The 16730-nt window shown below is 40.6% G+C and overlaps 1 protein-coding gene across 1 annotated transcript in view; it reads right to left on the bottom strand.

Moving 5' to 3' along the window:
• HCFC2 (host cell factor C2) overlaps positions 1 to 12886 on the bottom strand; it is a 31295-nt gene extending 18409 nt beyond the window's left edge. Inside the window, 8 exon segments of the mRNA XM_075007729.1 lie at positions 713 to 901; positions 2318 to 2506; positions 5284 to 5387; positions 8564 to 8648; positions 9660 to 9868; positions 11920 to 12080; positions 12661 to 12834; positions 12836 to 12886. Of these exon segments, the coding sequence (XP_074863830.1) occupies positions 713 to 901; positions 2318 to 2506; positions 5284 to 5387; positions 8564 to 8648; positions 9660 to 9868; positions 11920 to 12080; positions 12661 to 12834; positions 12836 to 12886 (1162 nt within the window).
• Positions 12887 to 16730: the final 3844 nt, after the last annotated feature.

Genomic DNA, 16730 nt, shown 5'->3' with positions numbered 1-16730 from the left:
TACATGGAGTCTATTCTGTCCCATTGAGCAAGCACCAGAGAAATACAAAGAGGTTTTTGTGTAAATGAGAATCAAACCTTTTCTCTCATTGTCAAAAATCTCTATTTCTAGTTCCTGTAGCACTAAAACTGAAATGAAACTGTGCAAGCAAACAAAATCAGGGCAATCCTTTCCCCACTACTGTCTCCTTCAAGTAACATACAAATAGGCCAAGGTATTAAAAACTTACCTCTGAACTCTTTCCCTATTACTCTGTACTGGGGCCTAGTGCAGGTTGGTATCAGGATACCATATAGCAAAGTACAAAATACATTTTAAATATTATATTTTCCTGCCCCCTCCCATGTGTATTATATGTAATATATATGTGTATGTATATATATAGAGAGAGAGAGAAAGAGAGAGAGAGAGAGAGAGAGATGATGTACACACACGTGCACATGCGTGGGCGATTTTATAAATAAATCAATCACTCACTCATTCTCTAAGGCACTACCAGGCTCAGGCAGTTCTTGCTTACATCAAGGAACCACTCCACCATTCAGCCAACACAAGATCAGGAAGCACAAGGGCAGCTTAAAACCAGATTTTCAGCTCTTGAGTTGCACTGTGTGCACTCCCTAGTCATAGACACACAGAGATGCCTATCTCAATGTTCACAAGAATCTTTGCAGAAATGTAGTTTCATCTAAGAGAAATACTGCAGTATTACCCTGTGAACTTGGCAATGCAGCTTCAGGGACCACTGAGACTGGTATTCCACCAGTCACTGTAGATGCTCGGGAGTCAGCATTTAACTGAAGAAGATATCCTTCAACTGTAGGAACATCATCCCATTTTACTTGAAAAGAATTAGTTGTAGCTTTGATCAGCTGTACCTGTGATGGTGCTGGTGGTTTCTCTAAAGGACACCAATAAAAAAAAAAACAATTGCAATATTTAAAGTTACTCTTTCATTGCGGTTCAAATGATTTTTCTGAAATGAAAATATATCAATGGTTTTGATTTCTCCATGTATGTAAGGTACAGACTCCATGAAAAAAAAATAAAATAATTTTTCAAAAATGTTACGTACTAAAACCAGAAAATACTACATTGTTTTTCCCCAACTGTCATAAAAAGCACATTGTGCCTTTTCTTAATTACCTACTTGACAGCAGAAAAGCCCACTGAAGGTTTTGGTTTGCATATGCATATAGTCCTGCACATATACAAAATCGGTATCTGCAAAAATAATCCACAGATGATATCTGCATCCATGACTGTGGACATTTGAAAATTTGCATGGTTCTAGATTCAAAATTTATATCCAGACCCATATCTGCAAAAATGAGCCCCGGATATCCATAACTGTGGATATAAAGTGGATAGGTGGGGATTTGTGGAACTCTAGATATGCAGAGGCATCACTTCGAAGATCCTACACACACACCCTGCCTCTCTAGAGCTGGAAGGGACCTTGAGAGGTCATTGAGTCCAATCCCCTGCACTCACAACAGGACCTATCACCACCCCTGGATTTTTTTTTCTTTTCTTTTTTTAAAATCTAACCTGCCACAGACCCTTGGAAGGCCCCCTCCAGGACTGAGCTCACAACCCTGAGTTTACAAGGCCAACGCTCTAACCACTGAGCTACCCTGGAGAACAGGTTAGCAGTAGACAGCTTTATTGAGAATACATTCAAAAGACTGATGTAAGCATCTCTAACACTGAACAGATTTAAAAAATGGCTAAGCAACAAAAGATGACCTATCAAGAAATGTGAGATTACAGCGTCATTAAGCAACTAAGAGTAGAACACAGTGTTTTACAAGTGCCTGAAGCATACAAACTTTAAATAGATCAAATGTTTAGCAAAATGGAAGAAGTCAGAGCAATATTAAAGTAGAATTAACGAAAATGTAAAGCACACACCAGGAAAAAACTTAGGAATGTTTAGATAACATTTCCACTAGCATCTTGACTCAAGAATCTTAGATTTTTTTTTAAAAACAACAAGTAGTCATGGGGCATCTTATAGACTAACAGATATTTTGGAGCATAAACTTTACTGGATTTAGTCTCAGAAAACTGCCCTACAGGCCTGTGGAAGGTTACTTTCTTGCAGAAACAATAATTTTTAAATGCATCAACACTGAAGCAATATTTTACTATAAACAAAAAACCAAACCAAACCAAAACAAAAAACCCAAGAAAAACAGATTAACAGATTCAGTGAATTTTTCAGACTAAAATATCTATGCAGATATCTGTTAAGTTTCTATATTGTGGTAAGAGCTAAAATACACTATAGTAATTTTGTTATGTTCTCACTCACCTGTATCTAAATACCAAAGATCTTTGCAGCAAACTTGATTATTCCAAGCTTTTCTGTAACCATCTCTACCACTCCAGATATACAAACGAGTGCCGACCGCCACAGCACAATGTCCCGCTCTTGGCCCCGGTAGCAAGTTATTTTTATCTTCCTCACAATCTGAGATTAGACCTACCCATTCCATGGTATCTAGGAAGCGAAAATGCAATAATCAAGACCATTCTAATAAATGTTTAAAAAAAAAGTAACACAGACATTAATCCACTTAGATAATCAAACGTTATCATCTATTGGAAGTGATTATTTATGCGATTATAAATATGTTTACTTTTATTCATTTGACTCATTAATGTTTTCAATATTCTCTGCAGTAGAAAGAGAGCTTGAGATGTAAGACCTTGTATCAGAGGCTTGATATGAGGCAGGATCTGCCCACAGAATCTGGCAAGAACAGAGCTTATATTGCAGAAATACTCATTCTTAAGAAGTGCGGAGTGTTCAAGCAAACACATCCCAACATCAAGCATGGTACAAAAACATTCGAGGATAACAGGAACACACTGACCCCTCCCAAAAGATAGGGTCTGGATGACAGTGTGTAACTTGCTTACATTGGGCTATATATCATATATATTTTAGAGGGTTTGTGCATGTGTCTGTTTCAGAATCCATTTGCTCAGGAACTACTCCTTAACAGTAAGAGCTAGGACCACCAAATTCAGTATTCATCTTCCTCTTATCCTAACAAAGCGAGGAAAGGGTTTGGTTGTGCCAGGAAAATGGGATGTGCCCTGGAATGGAATTGTTTTTCATAACAGAGAAAGGGAGGGTCTGAGAGCAAGAAAATATATGCCCTGCAATAACCATAGGGGATCAACAAGTGTGGGGGGCTAAGTTACACTACAGCGTAACCACAGCGGGTGGTGTTGTTACACTGGGAAGAGAGTGGACAGCTGGGGCTCTCCATGTTGCCAGCCATCAGCCCAGATAAATGGTCCTTCCTCCAAACCCCTCTCTGCTGAGCTCTTGGCCCCAATGCAAGATGAGGGAGAGGGAGCGCGGGAGAAAGAATCTGACCAGTCAGCAGTCCCAGTGCCCCAGGCCTCCTGGGAGCAGTACCAGGGATGGGAAGTGCCCCCTCTGCATGGGAGCTGGTAACTGGGCAAGGCAGCACAGTCCTGGGCACTGCCATCGCTGAAGCATCACAGTCCTCACCAGCACGGGTGGCCCCTTTGAGCCTCCTCCAACCCACTGCTCTGAATCCCCACTCCTGCCCTGACTTCTAAATCTGCCCCTACTCTGATCCGCTCCATACGTTCTAGCTGGAGCCCCACCCCCTGCTGACTCCTGAACCCTCACCCAATACCCTGAGCACCCCACATCTCCCAGCCCCCTCTCAGCTCCTGCAGGCCTACCCCATCCTGAGCTCAGCACACCTCCCACCCCCCCTTCCATCCTGAGGTCCCTTCACCCCCAAGCCCCTGCTCTCACTCCTGCAACTCTACCCCTGCCCTAAGATTCCCCACACACACTCAACCCCCCACTCTGAGCCTCACAAGGACTTGAGCAACCTGGGTAAATCCTCTAGTAAAGATGTATCTCAGAGGGAGTATCTTTGGCCAGCCTAGGGGGCAGTGGAAAGTCCTGCCACTGTCTGAGCTGCATTCACTGTCGCGGCACACATTTTAGGATGCATCTACACTGCCAAGCTGTGTCGACATCCACAAATAGATGAAACAAAAATTACCACAGGGTCTTCAAACTCGCTCTCTCTGTGGACATTATGAGTACCTCTGTGAGGTCTCGATGCTGAGGAATGTCAAAACAGCACAGCAATCCCTCCTTGACAACACCCTTCCCCAACCTCCTCCCTGGTTCCCAGTCAGTGCTGCTGACTTCCTAGTACCAGGCAGAACAGGAGCATTCCACCGATTTGTTCTTTGTCTGTTCCCCAAACAGATGCTTGCTGGAGTTTTGAAGAGGGAAGGGCAGCAGAGATAAACACTGAGCAGAGCTATCCAGGCAGGCACTGTGGGGTTCTGGCAGAAGCTTTTTTTTTTCCCCCCAAAAAATCAAAGAACAGTGTCTACACAGGCTCTTTGTCAACAATAAAGGGAGGGAAAAAGAAAAAAAAAGTCTCTTGTAGGCATGGAAGTATTTTATTGCCACAAGTAGGATGCCTTTCCTGACAAAAGTTGCATTACAGTGTGAACTCACTATTCTGTCACATAAAGGCAGTTTTTGTCGACAAAATTTGGTAGAGCAGACATAGCTTTCGTATCCTTGTAGAACCTGTCAGGTGCTATTACAATGACTTGTTGACAATAAACTTGGCCAGGTGCCTTCAGACCTTAACAGATGCCATGATCACTGAGAGTTTGCTTTAGGTCTACTGTGCCAAAGGTCTGTGCAGAGCTGGGACAGAGCACAGAGCCAAACATTTGGCCACATTCTCTAACCTCTGAATTCAGACCAGATATCCTATACACTGCAGGCAAGTCATCTGAGCCCTTGCTCCAACTGATTTGCATCATGTATGGCCAATTTTTTTTTTTGGGCCAGGAGACAATTTTCTTCCTGACTGTTGGTTGCATCATGTGGAAAGGTAGGGTAAAAAGACATGGGTCCTAAAATCATTCTATGTGCATAACTGAAAGAATCCTGCCAACAACTTTGTCTGTACAGGAACGTAATAGGTTCTGTAGTCAACTGTGGAGTTACCCCAGCCTTCTTTTGCATTTACAATACTACTGAATGTTTGAAACAGGGTATGACAATTTTATCCATAAAGTATTTGTCCCAAATTAAATATAAACCCAGATCAATGGAGAGGCTTGAGAGTAAAATACGAGCAAGGTGGGATGTGCAACTGGTATCTAGTTTTAAAAAGTTACCACAAAAAATTTTAAGAGTTTACTTATAGGTTTACATCTGTCATTATCATCAAAAATGGCAGAAACACTAACCCAAATTTAGGTAAGAAAATGAACTGGTACACTTCCATTCACTGTCATGAGCAGAAATCTCATCTTCTACTGTCTGTGGAACCCATCCACCAAACACATACATTCTAAAAATATAAGGGGAGAGGGATGGAAAAAAACAAGAAAACTAATTAACAATCCAGGCCTGTTGCATTGTTCTCATCTTACACTCTAAGACAAAACAGAATATTTACAGGATTTTAGTGTCTAAACCACAGATTACAAGTTTGTGTTCCTCGCCTCTTTCTAACTGGTGCTATCACCGGTCTACAGCTGCTAACATAACTGAGAAATATTTCACATTATGAACTAGAACAATTAAATATGCCAGAAGTGTGTTAATTTTGTATTCTCAATAAAAGCGTCTCCATTTACACAGAAATTCTACAGCCCTTCCAGTTACTGCTCACAACTAATCATTGTAAAAAACTGCCATATCAGAATTAAAAATGCACCACATGAAATACAATCTGATAACTTTTTTTTAGGAATAATAAAATCAAAAGTTATAATCTTGTCTCAGAAGGCTTTCTTTCCCCAGATCACCATCCCCATACAGTCTTTGTCAGTGGTGGCCACCCTGCAGCTCTGGAGCCACATGTGGCTCCTCCTCTGAGCCATGGGCCAGAAGAGCTGTGTGATGCTCTGGGCACATGCCTCAGCGCTTGGCAGGAGAAGTGCATGGAAGCAGTGGCAGCAGCTTCAGTGAGTCTCCGACAGTCGGTTACTGTGGGGGGTTGGGATGTTCTGGTGGTGCCTAGCTCGGGGGGAGGGCACTGAGATAGAATGGAGAGGGAGTGGGGTACCTGGCTCTGGGGGAGGGGAGGACACTGAATTAGAGCCAGGGAGTTGGGGGCGGGCACTGAGTTGGCAAGGAGAGGGCTGGGGGTGCCTGGCTCTGAGGCGTATTATATATGAGTATTGTAGATACATATAATTGAGTATTATATATAAAAATTTATGTGACTCTTCATACCTAAATGGTTGGCCATCCCTGTTCTAGGTGATGTACATTGGAAGCAGGTATATTTACTTTGTTAAAGCTATCTGACAGATTGGGTTATGTCAGCAGGTAAAAGAAGTCTCAACCAGGGGTACACAGAGGTGTATATACATGCACGTAGATATATGCCTAGTTTTACAACAGGTTACATAAAAAGCATTAGCGATGTCAATACAAACTAAAATTTCACATGACTTATACTTCATATGCCTTTTTATGTAGCCTGTTGTAAAACTAGGCAAATATCTACATGAATGTATGTACACCTCTGTGTACCCTTGGTTGAGAATTCTTCTACCTGCTGACATAACCCAATCTGTCAGATAGTGTCTATGTACTATTCACTGAAATGTAAATAAATATTTATATTCCAGTTGATTTATGTTATAACTTTATGGTAAAAATGAGAACATAAGGAATTTCTCAGAAACAGCATGCCATAATACTTTTGTATTTATATGTCTGATTTTGGAAGCAAGTACTTTTAAGTGAGGTGGCATTCCTGAAAATACAGTACAGTAGTCTGAAAAGGTTGAGAGATACTAATGTAGAGAGTAAAAGAATGTCCAATAATTTTTCAGGTTTTAATGTTATTTTGCATAGTTATACAAATAAACAAGGGAAGGAATTAGATACATGCATGACTCAGTCTGATGATGAGATTCAGGATACAGAATTCAGTTTGGGTGATGGCTTTATGGGGAGGGTGGTGCACACTCATGTGTGTATATTTCCAGGGCATTCTGATAGCCTATGAAATGAAAGGGTACAGGTAATGATCAAAAGCTAGTCAAACTAAGTGTTATTTATACCACTGTGCATCACTGTCAAAGCAGAGGTGGAGAACTTGCAGCCCGTAGTTGAACATGATCTGGCTCATTTGAAATCTCCATAGCCCCAATCCTCAGTGTTCCCCTATCCTGCCCTGCAGGGCTGGAGCATGAGCACTATCTTGCCCCATTATGGGAGAAAGCCCCAAACTTGCCTCTTCTTCAGCAGAGGCTGGAGAGTGAGCTCTGGCTTGCTCAACTGCACGGGTGAAACCTAGAGCCTCAGCACCTTCTAATCCTTACCCCTACAAGAGGGCTGGAGCGCAAGTGCTGGGTCACTCAGCTGTAGAGGGGAATCCTAGAGCCTTGGGAATCCCCATCCTATCCCAAATGGCAGCATGCACTGAGTTAAGTGTGAGTGAGGGGAGGAGAGGTGGCTTGTTGGGGTGAGTGGGGAGGGAGCTGACTTCCCATCTTGGAAGGAGATGAGTAGAGAGGGGTTTGGGTGGTGGTTGTTATTGTATGGGCCCCCACCATCCCCAACTGATTCTTCCGTGGGTCAGGGGATGTGACTGAAAAACACTTCTTCACCCCTGTGTTAAAGCACAGCATATCAATCTAAATTTTCCTCCTCCTAATTCTCATTTAGTATCTGAAATGTTTCCACTCTCCCATCTTTCTTCAGTTCCAATACGTGACAATACGGAAGTCCCTAGTAAGCTATAGAACAGCCCATTTTCCAAATGATTACATGTTACCACATGTTCAAATATTACACAGTGCTGATTATGGATTACCATTGTGCAAATGCGAAAGCTCATGGATGGTTGTTTACCTGTTTTAAAAGCTGTCTCTGTTCTTGTGACTTTTCAAAGTTTGTTAAATGATGGGGCTTGAGGTGAAAAATCTGTAAAGTTAATACAGAAGGCTATCTGCCTACTACTGAAAAAGTTTTAAAACTACTATCTACCAGCAGAGACCTAAAAGATAACCAGTCAGCAGCTCATCTCCATTAAAATTAGGATACTTTGGGCATACTTGGGCCATGTACCTCAGATGCCAATATGCTGGCTCCTGTGTGATGTTGCCAAGTGAGAGCCAACTTGCGTGAGGGAATAAGGGCAGCCAAAAGAAACCTTAAAAAGGCCATTTAAGTGGAAGGTAATAAGAGTCGATCAACACCATGAGCACGTGGAAGCAATAGCTAATGACACAGTGGGATGAAAGAGACTGGTTTCTGCCCTGTGCGCCACAAGTGGCATGAGAAAAATGTAAATAATAAAATTCACTAACAGCTTTAATTTGGATGAGTGCACATTGCTGTCTCCACAGTTCTACAAAGGCACAACATCTGGAAGAGCATTCCACAGTGCTGAAGTTGTTTATGTGGTACAGTAGTGGGTAATGGTAATCCAATACAGAAACACTATATCATCATTCTCCTACTAGGTGTACCTTTCTATAGTTGAGCTTTTAACAACAGACATACTTGTTTCCTATTACATTGGCTGTATGGAGACTGCGAGGAAGTGGCACTGTTCCCTTAGTTTCTGGTCTTGACCAGCTCATTGTATCTAAAAAAACAAAGATAGCATTTCAGTGAATAATAAAATATATTCTACATAGCTATCTGTGCACTTCATTTCACATTTTCAGGAAATATCATGCATGTACCTACAATTAATTAGATTTTATGGAGAAGACAGGCCCTTTCAAGCTTATATCTTTATTAAGATGTAAACAGTTTTTAATAACATAACTCCAAGATGCTGTTTATGTTGATGGGCTTTTCAGATTACATAATAGGTTGACGATATTAATCTGTTTGCTGGTTTATCATTCCAGACACTGGGATGGTAATCCCAATTTCATTAACGCAACTCATTTTTAGTTATTTTGGTAAAAACATTTCAGGTAGTCTACTAAAACCAATGATCTTAGCGTGTAAGTGAATGTTGCAGCACGTTATTGGTAAAAGGAATACAATTTGTCATAGAAATCAGACACACATTTTCCTTCTGAAAAAAAAAATGGCATTAAGACTATGCACTGGATCACGCTAAATGATGTGTTAGCTGCAATTAGAAACCCATCACTAAGGCTGTGGCCACATGGTAATTTGGCACTTCAGACTATTCTACTGAGGTGCTGCCAGGAATATGCAGCACCTCATTAGCATAACAGAGGCCACATGTGCTTCACAACTGCCAGTTTCTAAACGTATGCCACCCATGTAGCCGGTGGCCTTTCAAAACAACCCCACTGACTTCAGAAGCCCCTTTTCCCCAAAACCAAATGGGAAGAAGTGGCTTTCAAAAATCAGGGGGCTGTTCAAAAGGACCCCGGCTACTCAGGCAGCATGCATTTTGAAACTGGCACTTTCGAAGCATGCGCAGCCACCATTATGCTAATCAGGCTCTGCACGTTCATGGCAGCACCTCATTAGCATATTCTGAAGTGCCACATTACCATAGCCCCTCCGAAAGGATGGGCTAGTGCAGCCACAGCCTAATTGTCACAGGGTTTCACTTCTCCTTGACACCATATATGCACATAAGCCAATACACACATTGATTAAAACTCACCTATATCAAGTTCCCAAAGGTCATTAAGTCGACAGCCACACATCCCTCCAAAAATATACAGCTTTGGATTTCTCAAATCTTTTCTACAATATACAACGGCTGTGTGGGATTCTCGAGGAGAAGGCAAGATCCCTTTCGTCACTGGAATTCTCCAGCCTACCACTCCAGAACCATGTTGTAGCTCCAGTTCATAGAAATCATTTAAATATCTAGTGTAATTATGAGAAGATATTGAAAAATATAACTGAATAATTACAAAATGGAACAGAGATTCACTTTAGACCATCAGCACTTCCACATTTTTCAAAAGGTTATTATAGCAGAAGGCTATACTTTTATTTTACACTATCCATGAAACATTGGACAGTAGGGCTATGTTTACACAGCGGGCACGATTATGGGATATGAAGGTATTCTGAAATAGCTGCTTGTGTCTAAGTAACGCACCATTGTCTCCAAACAGTTTTCAAGATAAGCGCATGCTATTCCAGCATCCCAATAAACTGCATTACATGAGAAGTACAGGGATGCCTTGAAATAGGGCTTTATTTCAGCATGTGGTGTCGTTTAGACAGCGCCACATGCTGAAATAGCCTATTTCAAAGTGTAGTCGAAATAAGCTGCGCAAATTTTGCACCACAAATTGCGTAGCATATTTTGATCTAAGGGCATCCTGTAGACATAGCCGTGTACAAACAGAATAAAGCCACGCTTCACAAAATAGCGTTCTTTTCAAATAGGCAAAAAGGACAATAGAACAATTTACAAAAGGGAAGCGAAACAAAGGGCCAATATTCATTCTAAAAAGTAAGCTTTAAAATACTAATAGGACTTTTAAATACAAGGAAGGACAAAATACAAACAGATTTCAAGACAACCTGTAAACTGAAGAAAGTCTGCTTTCATACCATCTTTGACATGTGGCATTTCATAAAAAAGAAATTCAAAAATGCCCCCAAGATTGTTAGCATGGTTCTCTACATCTGTACAAATTTCCTGAGCAACTGAAGGACTGCTAAGCTGTAAATGGTAAACGCCTTATGATAAGGTGCATTCTCAGAATATGAGCGGAATGCCCTCAGGTTGGTCAGTGAAGGGGGAATTTATTGTTTAATTAAATAAAATCCACTTATTGCAAATCAGTTTTAGAGAACCATCTGAGTTCTGAATCCTGTTTCAGCCAAATCTTGTTTAATGCAAGGAAGAGAATTCTAGCACTTCACTGCAGCTAGCCATTTGCAAGTGGTCTTAACTGCAGGTTACTGGGGGTGGGGGGAGGTATTTTCAGTTTTGATGTGCTATTTGTGTTGATTTAAAATTAGTGGATTTTTTAAGATGTTTGTATATGCAACACATTCCATGGTTCTCTGACTCACACTTGTGGGTCTCAGGCTAAGGGTTATTTAACTGCAGTGTAGATATTCGAGCTTGGGCTGGAGCCCAAGCTCTGGAATCCTCCTTCTTTGCAAGGTGACAGAGTCCAAGTTGCGAGTCCAAGCCTGGGCATTTACAACCTAAACAAACAGCCCTGTGCCTGGGCCCCAAATTGCTGATATGGCCCAGCTGCAAGTGTTTCATTGCAATGTAGACATACTCAGTAAGGTCATCTGATGTTTTTCTCTACAGCTGTGTCTAGATTGCTGAAAACAGTCAGCAAAAGATATACAAATTGTGCAATGCATTTATGTATTTTTTGCTGACAGGTCTGTTGGGAGAGGCTTTTCTGACATTTGGCCTGTCTTCAGGGGCCAAATATCGGGAAAACCCCCTCTGATGAGACATGCCTTCTTCCTCGTGGACTAAGGCGTACAGGGAGGTCAAAACAATGCTCCCCCCACCCCAGAAAAATCTCTACAGACAGATCTGCAGTCTCGATGTTGTGCTCTGTTGGCAAAACACCTGTCAGCAGAAGTTTTGCTGACAGAAGCCTGCAGCCTAGACATAGCCTAACAGGAGACTGAAGGAAACAGACTACTATTCAGATATGTAGTAACTCATCTGGGAGTTCAGCAAAAGCCAGTCTATTTATTTTCCACTGCAACTATGTCACAGTTTCTAACCAGTTCTCCATGCAACAAGCCTAATGGGAAGACTACAGCAAAGCCCCCTCAGTGTGAAAAGGCTAATACACATTTCTAGTTATTACATCCCTTTTATCATCTGGGACATGTGAAGTTTTCTTCTTTAGTTAATGGTTTGGAAGTTTTTTGTTTGTTTATATTTATTATTTAAATATTTTGATCAAACCTGATCAGCATACCTGGGAATGTTATTGTTTGAATCTTCACTTTCATTTGCCAGGCCACCAAACAAATAACACTTGTTACCATATAAAGAAAAGCTGTGGCCAAGTCGAGGACCAGGGGGTAAACCGACAGACGGAGGCTGAGGTTTTACTTTTTTCCACAGCCATCGACTTGCCTTAAGGGGGAGGGGAGGATGGGAAGAAAAAAAAAAGACATCTTATAGAAATCAAATCTGCTCATTTACTACAAGTAAATATAACTGAAATTTATGATGATGACAGCATGGACTATTCTTTATGTATTTTCTGTATAATCTTTAACTATTAATTTACTGAAAAAGATATGAAGAACTGGTTCTGTCCCATGAAAGCTCATCACTTAATAAATCATTTTGTTAGTCTTTAAAGAGTTACAGGACTACGGTTTTGTTAGAATACAGACTAACAAGACTACCTCTCTGTTACTATTAATTTACTGAATATCCCTGACACCCTCTTAAATCAAAACATGAATAAAGTTGTTATAATTGATAATAAATCAAAGATAAATAAAACCTAATGACATTAAACATTTTCATTTGTATGACCTGTTCTCAAGACGTGATATTTTCTCCTCAAGAGAACAATAGGCAATGTTCTGCCATGACTGCTTTCTACAACCCCCTATTATTTCATTTAAACAGAAACAGAATCTTTTAGCAAAATGGATAAATGTGACATTCTTTAAAACTGAAAGGTCTTCACTGTGTTTCTTACCTGTAATTCATATAAATCATTACTGTATCTTCCATATTCAACCATTCCGCCAAACACCAGTATTCTCGTGCCATCACAGACAAATCCATGGGCTGCACAGCCTGGAGGAATGTCTCCTCTAACAGCAGGAAGAAACCACTGATTTGTAGCTATATTATAAAAAAAACCAAAATTTTATTTTTAACACCCACTGAAGGAATTGATTCTCCTTTAACAATCCTGCCATCAAAAAGACACACACACACACACGAGATTTTTTTTGTTCCTTCTTTTCTGACTGTAGATGGCTCTGAATGGAAAAGGTTAACAGTAGAGAGTTTATGAAATAAAAAGGATGGCAATTGATGGAATCACTGCTCTGTGAGACATGTTACTCAACATTTACTCTTGACTTGCCAGAGATCTAGTATAATTAGTCAGGCACAAAAAGAATCTACAGGCCAACTAACAAAAGAAACAAAAAATAAGAGTAAAATATTTTAAGCATAGCAGAAGTATAAAGTCTGCCAAACAACTGAAGGAGTTACTCAAAGATCAAGGTGCTCAAGAAGTATTACAAGAAGATGTGACCATTGCAGAGAAGTTAAATGAATTCTTTAATTTTTCACTGAACACAATAACAAGAAGTCCTGTGGCACCTGACAGACTAACAGGTAATTTGGAGCGTAAGATTTCAGGGGCAAAGACCCGATTCATCAGATGCATCTGACGAAGCAGGTCTTTGCCCATGAAAGCTTATGCTCCAAATTACCTGTTAGTCTATCAGGTGCCACAGGACTTCTTGTTGTTTTTGAAGATACAGACTAACTCGCCTACCTCTCTGATATTTGTCACTGAAGAGAATGTGAGGGAGATTCCCACAACTCTTTTTATGGTGACAGACCTGCAGAACTGTTCCAAACTAAATAGTGACAGAGAGATAGCCGTGTTGGTCTGTAGTCTATCAAAGCAAAAAAGCCGTACTTGACTGCTTTTTGTTTTGTTCCAAATTGAGGAAGTTTTAGAACAAACTGATAAATCGAACAGGAAAGTCACCAGGACAAGATGGTATTCAGCTAAGAGAAACTTAAATAAGAAATTGCAAGACTACAAAGCATGTAACCTATCAGTACAATCAATTGCTGTACTAGCTGAAGGATAGCAAATGTAACATCAATTTTTTAAAAAGGCTCTATAAGTAGTCTTGGAAGTTACAGGCCCATAAACCTAACTTCTTTAACAAGCAAACTAATTGAAATTATAGCAAAGAACGAACTAGACAGATACACAAATGACCACAATATGGTGAGGAAAAGTCAATATCACTTTTGTAACAAGAAAAATTGCACCTCACCAACCAATCTATAGGAATTCTGTGAGAAGGCAATCAACAAGCATGTAGTCATGGATGTTTTAGTGAATATAGTGTACTTGGACTTTCAGATAGCCTTTGACAAGGTCCATTATCAAAGGGTCTTAAGCAGAGTAAGCAGTCATGGGATACGGGGGAAGATATTCTCATGGCTTATGAACTGGTTAAAAGAAAGCAAACAAAAGGCAAAAATGAATGCTCAGTTTTCACAACGATAAGGTAAATAGTGGGGTTCCCCCAAGGATTAGTATAGGGACCAGTGCTGTTCAGCACATTCATAAATGATCTGGTAATAGGAGTAAACAGGGATGTGGCAAAGTTTCCAGATGATACAAAATTACTCTAAATATGAACTCCATGGCAGACTATGAAGAGTTACAAAGGAATCTCACATGCCTGTGTCTGGGCAACAAAATGAAAAACAAATTAAATATTGATACACGCAAAGCAATATATATTGGAAAGCATAATTTCAACTATACCCACAAAATGATAGTGGTCTAAATTATTTGGTACCACTCAAGAAAGGTCTTGTAGTCCTTGAGGATAGCTCTCTGAAAAATCTGCTCAGTGTGAAGTGGCTGCCAAAAAGCTAAAAATATTAGGAACTACTAAGAAAGGGATAAGTAATAACACAGAAAATGCAATGCCACTATAGAAATCCATTGTGTGCTTGAATGCTGAGGGTGTTCCAGCTGTCCCATCACAAAAAAAAAAAAAAAAAAAAAGTAGAATCAGAAGGGTACGGCACAGCTTCCCTGTCAAGAAGACATTAAATAGTCTGGGATGCAGAAGAGAGATGAATAAGGGAGATATGAAAGTCTATAAATCATAAGTGGTGCAGAAAAAGTGAACGAGGAAGTGTTATTTAACCATTCACATATCACAAGAACCAGGGGTGACCCAGGAAAATTAACAGACAGAAGGTATAAAGCAAAGTAGTTCTTCAGACAACACAGTCAACCTGTCAAACTTGTTACCAGGGGATACTGTGAGGGTCAAAAGTATAGCTGGATTTAAAAGAAACTGGTTAAGTTCATGGAGGATGGGTCCATCAAAGGCTATTAGTCAAGATGGTCAGGGACACAACCCCACGCCCTGGATGCCCCTAAGCCTCTGACTGCCAAAATCTTAGGAGTGATGACTGGGAGAGGCATCACTGGGTAACTGTGCTGTTCTATTCATGCATCTGGCACCAGTAACTGACAAGATACTGGGCTACACGGACTGTTACTCTGACTCAGTGTGGAAAGTCTTACATTACTGTGTTGTTAACATACAGAAGAGAATAAAATAGTGATGGACAACCCATCCTCCATCTTAGTGGAATACTAGACTGACGTAACTAACATGGTGTCCCGGCATAAGGTAATGTGTGTGTGTACTGTGCTTGTGTACGTAGAATCTGTGGAGTATGCCAAATGAACTGTAGCAGTGCTTTGCTTGAATGAAAGAGGAGCACATAGCACAATCAACATGCACCTCACTCTTCACATGGTCTTGATTTACACCTGTGTCACTTAAGTAGTACCAGTCAGAAAAAAACTAAGTGGCTGGAAACCAGTGGAATCTGGCAACCCCACATGTGGGCAATAGCAAACAAAATATCTTGTGGAACACACGTAAAACACCGATGTGTAACATGCAGACCATGGGCCACAGGCTGTCCACCACTGATCAATGTGGTTAACTTACTTGCTCATGCTCACACAATTAATCACTGGCAGAGCCAACATAAGTAGTTCAGCCTCCTCTACAGTTACACCAACTTCTGAATCACACTACAGAACCTACTGAAAAATTTCCTCTTATTGTTAATACCAGTTCACATTAACTGAATCTAGCAACATTCAGTGCTTTAGTGCAGATTGGGTTACCATTTCTAACACTGGTTTCAACACTACATCATCTAAGCCTGCTATGACCAAGTCTAAGTGGATTGGTACAAAAACTGAACTAATGTTAACAACTGCATGGAATTCTTCAGAACTACCCTGGAGAACAGGTGACACAGGTAACCAGTAAAAGTATCTCAGACTGGTCAGACTCACTGACTTCCACATCAACCCTGCAAAGAAAAGACAACTTTCCATTGCCAGAATGAAATAAAGGTCAAAAGCATGTTCTCTTTCCCCACCTTACTAACATGCTGTCACAAACATTATTCAGACAATTCTTTGCTATCTGTATAGATTTTTAAAATACTTCTACCTGGAAAAATAAAATTATGGTACAGCTCTCATTTTCTCAATGTGTGTGTCTTTTTAATCCTTATCCCAAGCAACAGTAACGAAAACAAAATTAGTACAGAACAGTCTACCTATTCCCCACCTTAAGTCATTCATTGAAATTCTACAAAACTTTCCCAGTTGGATGGGATCCTGTGCCATAAGTATTTCAGCATCTAATCTTCAGGAGTTGCTGTCTGGAATCTCCCTCTCACTGAAAAACACATTCCCTTTCCTAACCCAGATCTATTTTTCTTCATATTCAATACCTTGAACTGCTACCAAAAGAAAGGAAAAAGAAGGATAAACTCATCTCCAATTGCACAAAAGACACCTCCTCAGTCAATTTCATCCAACCCTCCCTAGCTGAAGAGGAGGATATGACAGGCTCACACTTAGGCTGAGCGACAGTGACAGGACGAGAACACCTCAAAGGAGATTTGCAAACTTCCCCTTTCCCCTGAAAAGCGGAGTAAATCCGGGCTCACCAC

Source organism: Carettochelys insculpta, chromosome 1 (assembly GCF_033958435.1).
Source record: "Carettochelys insculpta isolate YL-2023 chromosome 1, ASM3395843v1, whole genome shotgun sequence".
In the NCBI taxonomy this organism is placed as follows: Eukaryota; Metazoa; Chordata; order Testudines; family Carettochelyidae; genus Carettochelys; species Carettochelys insculpta.
This window is presented reverse-complemented; position numbering and strand designations above follow the sequence as displayed.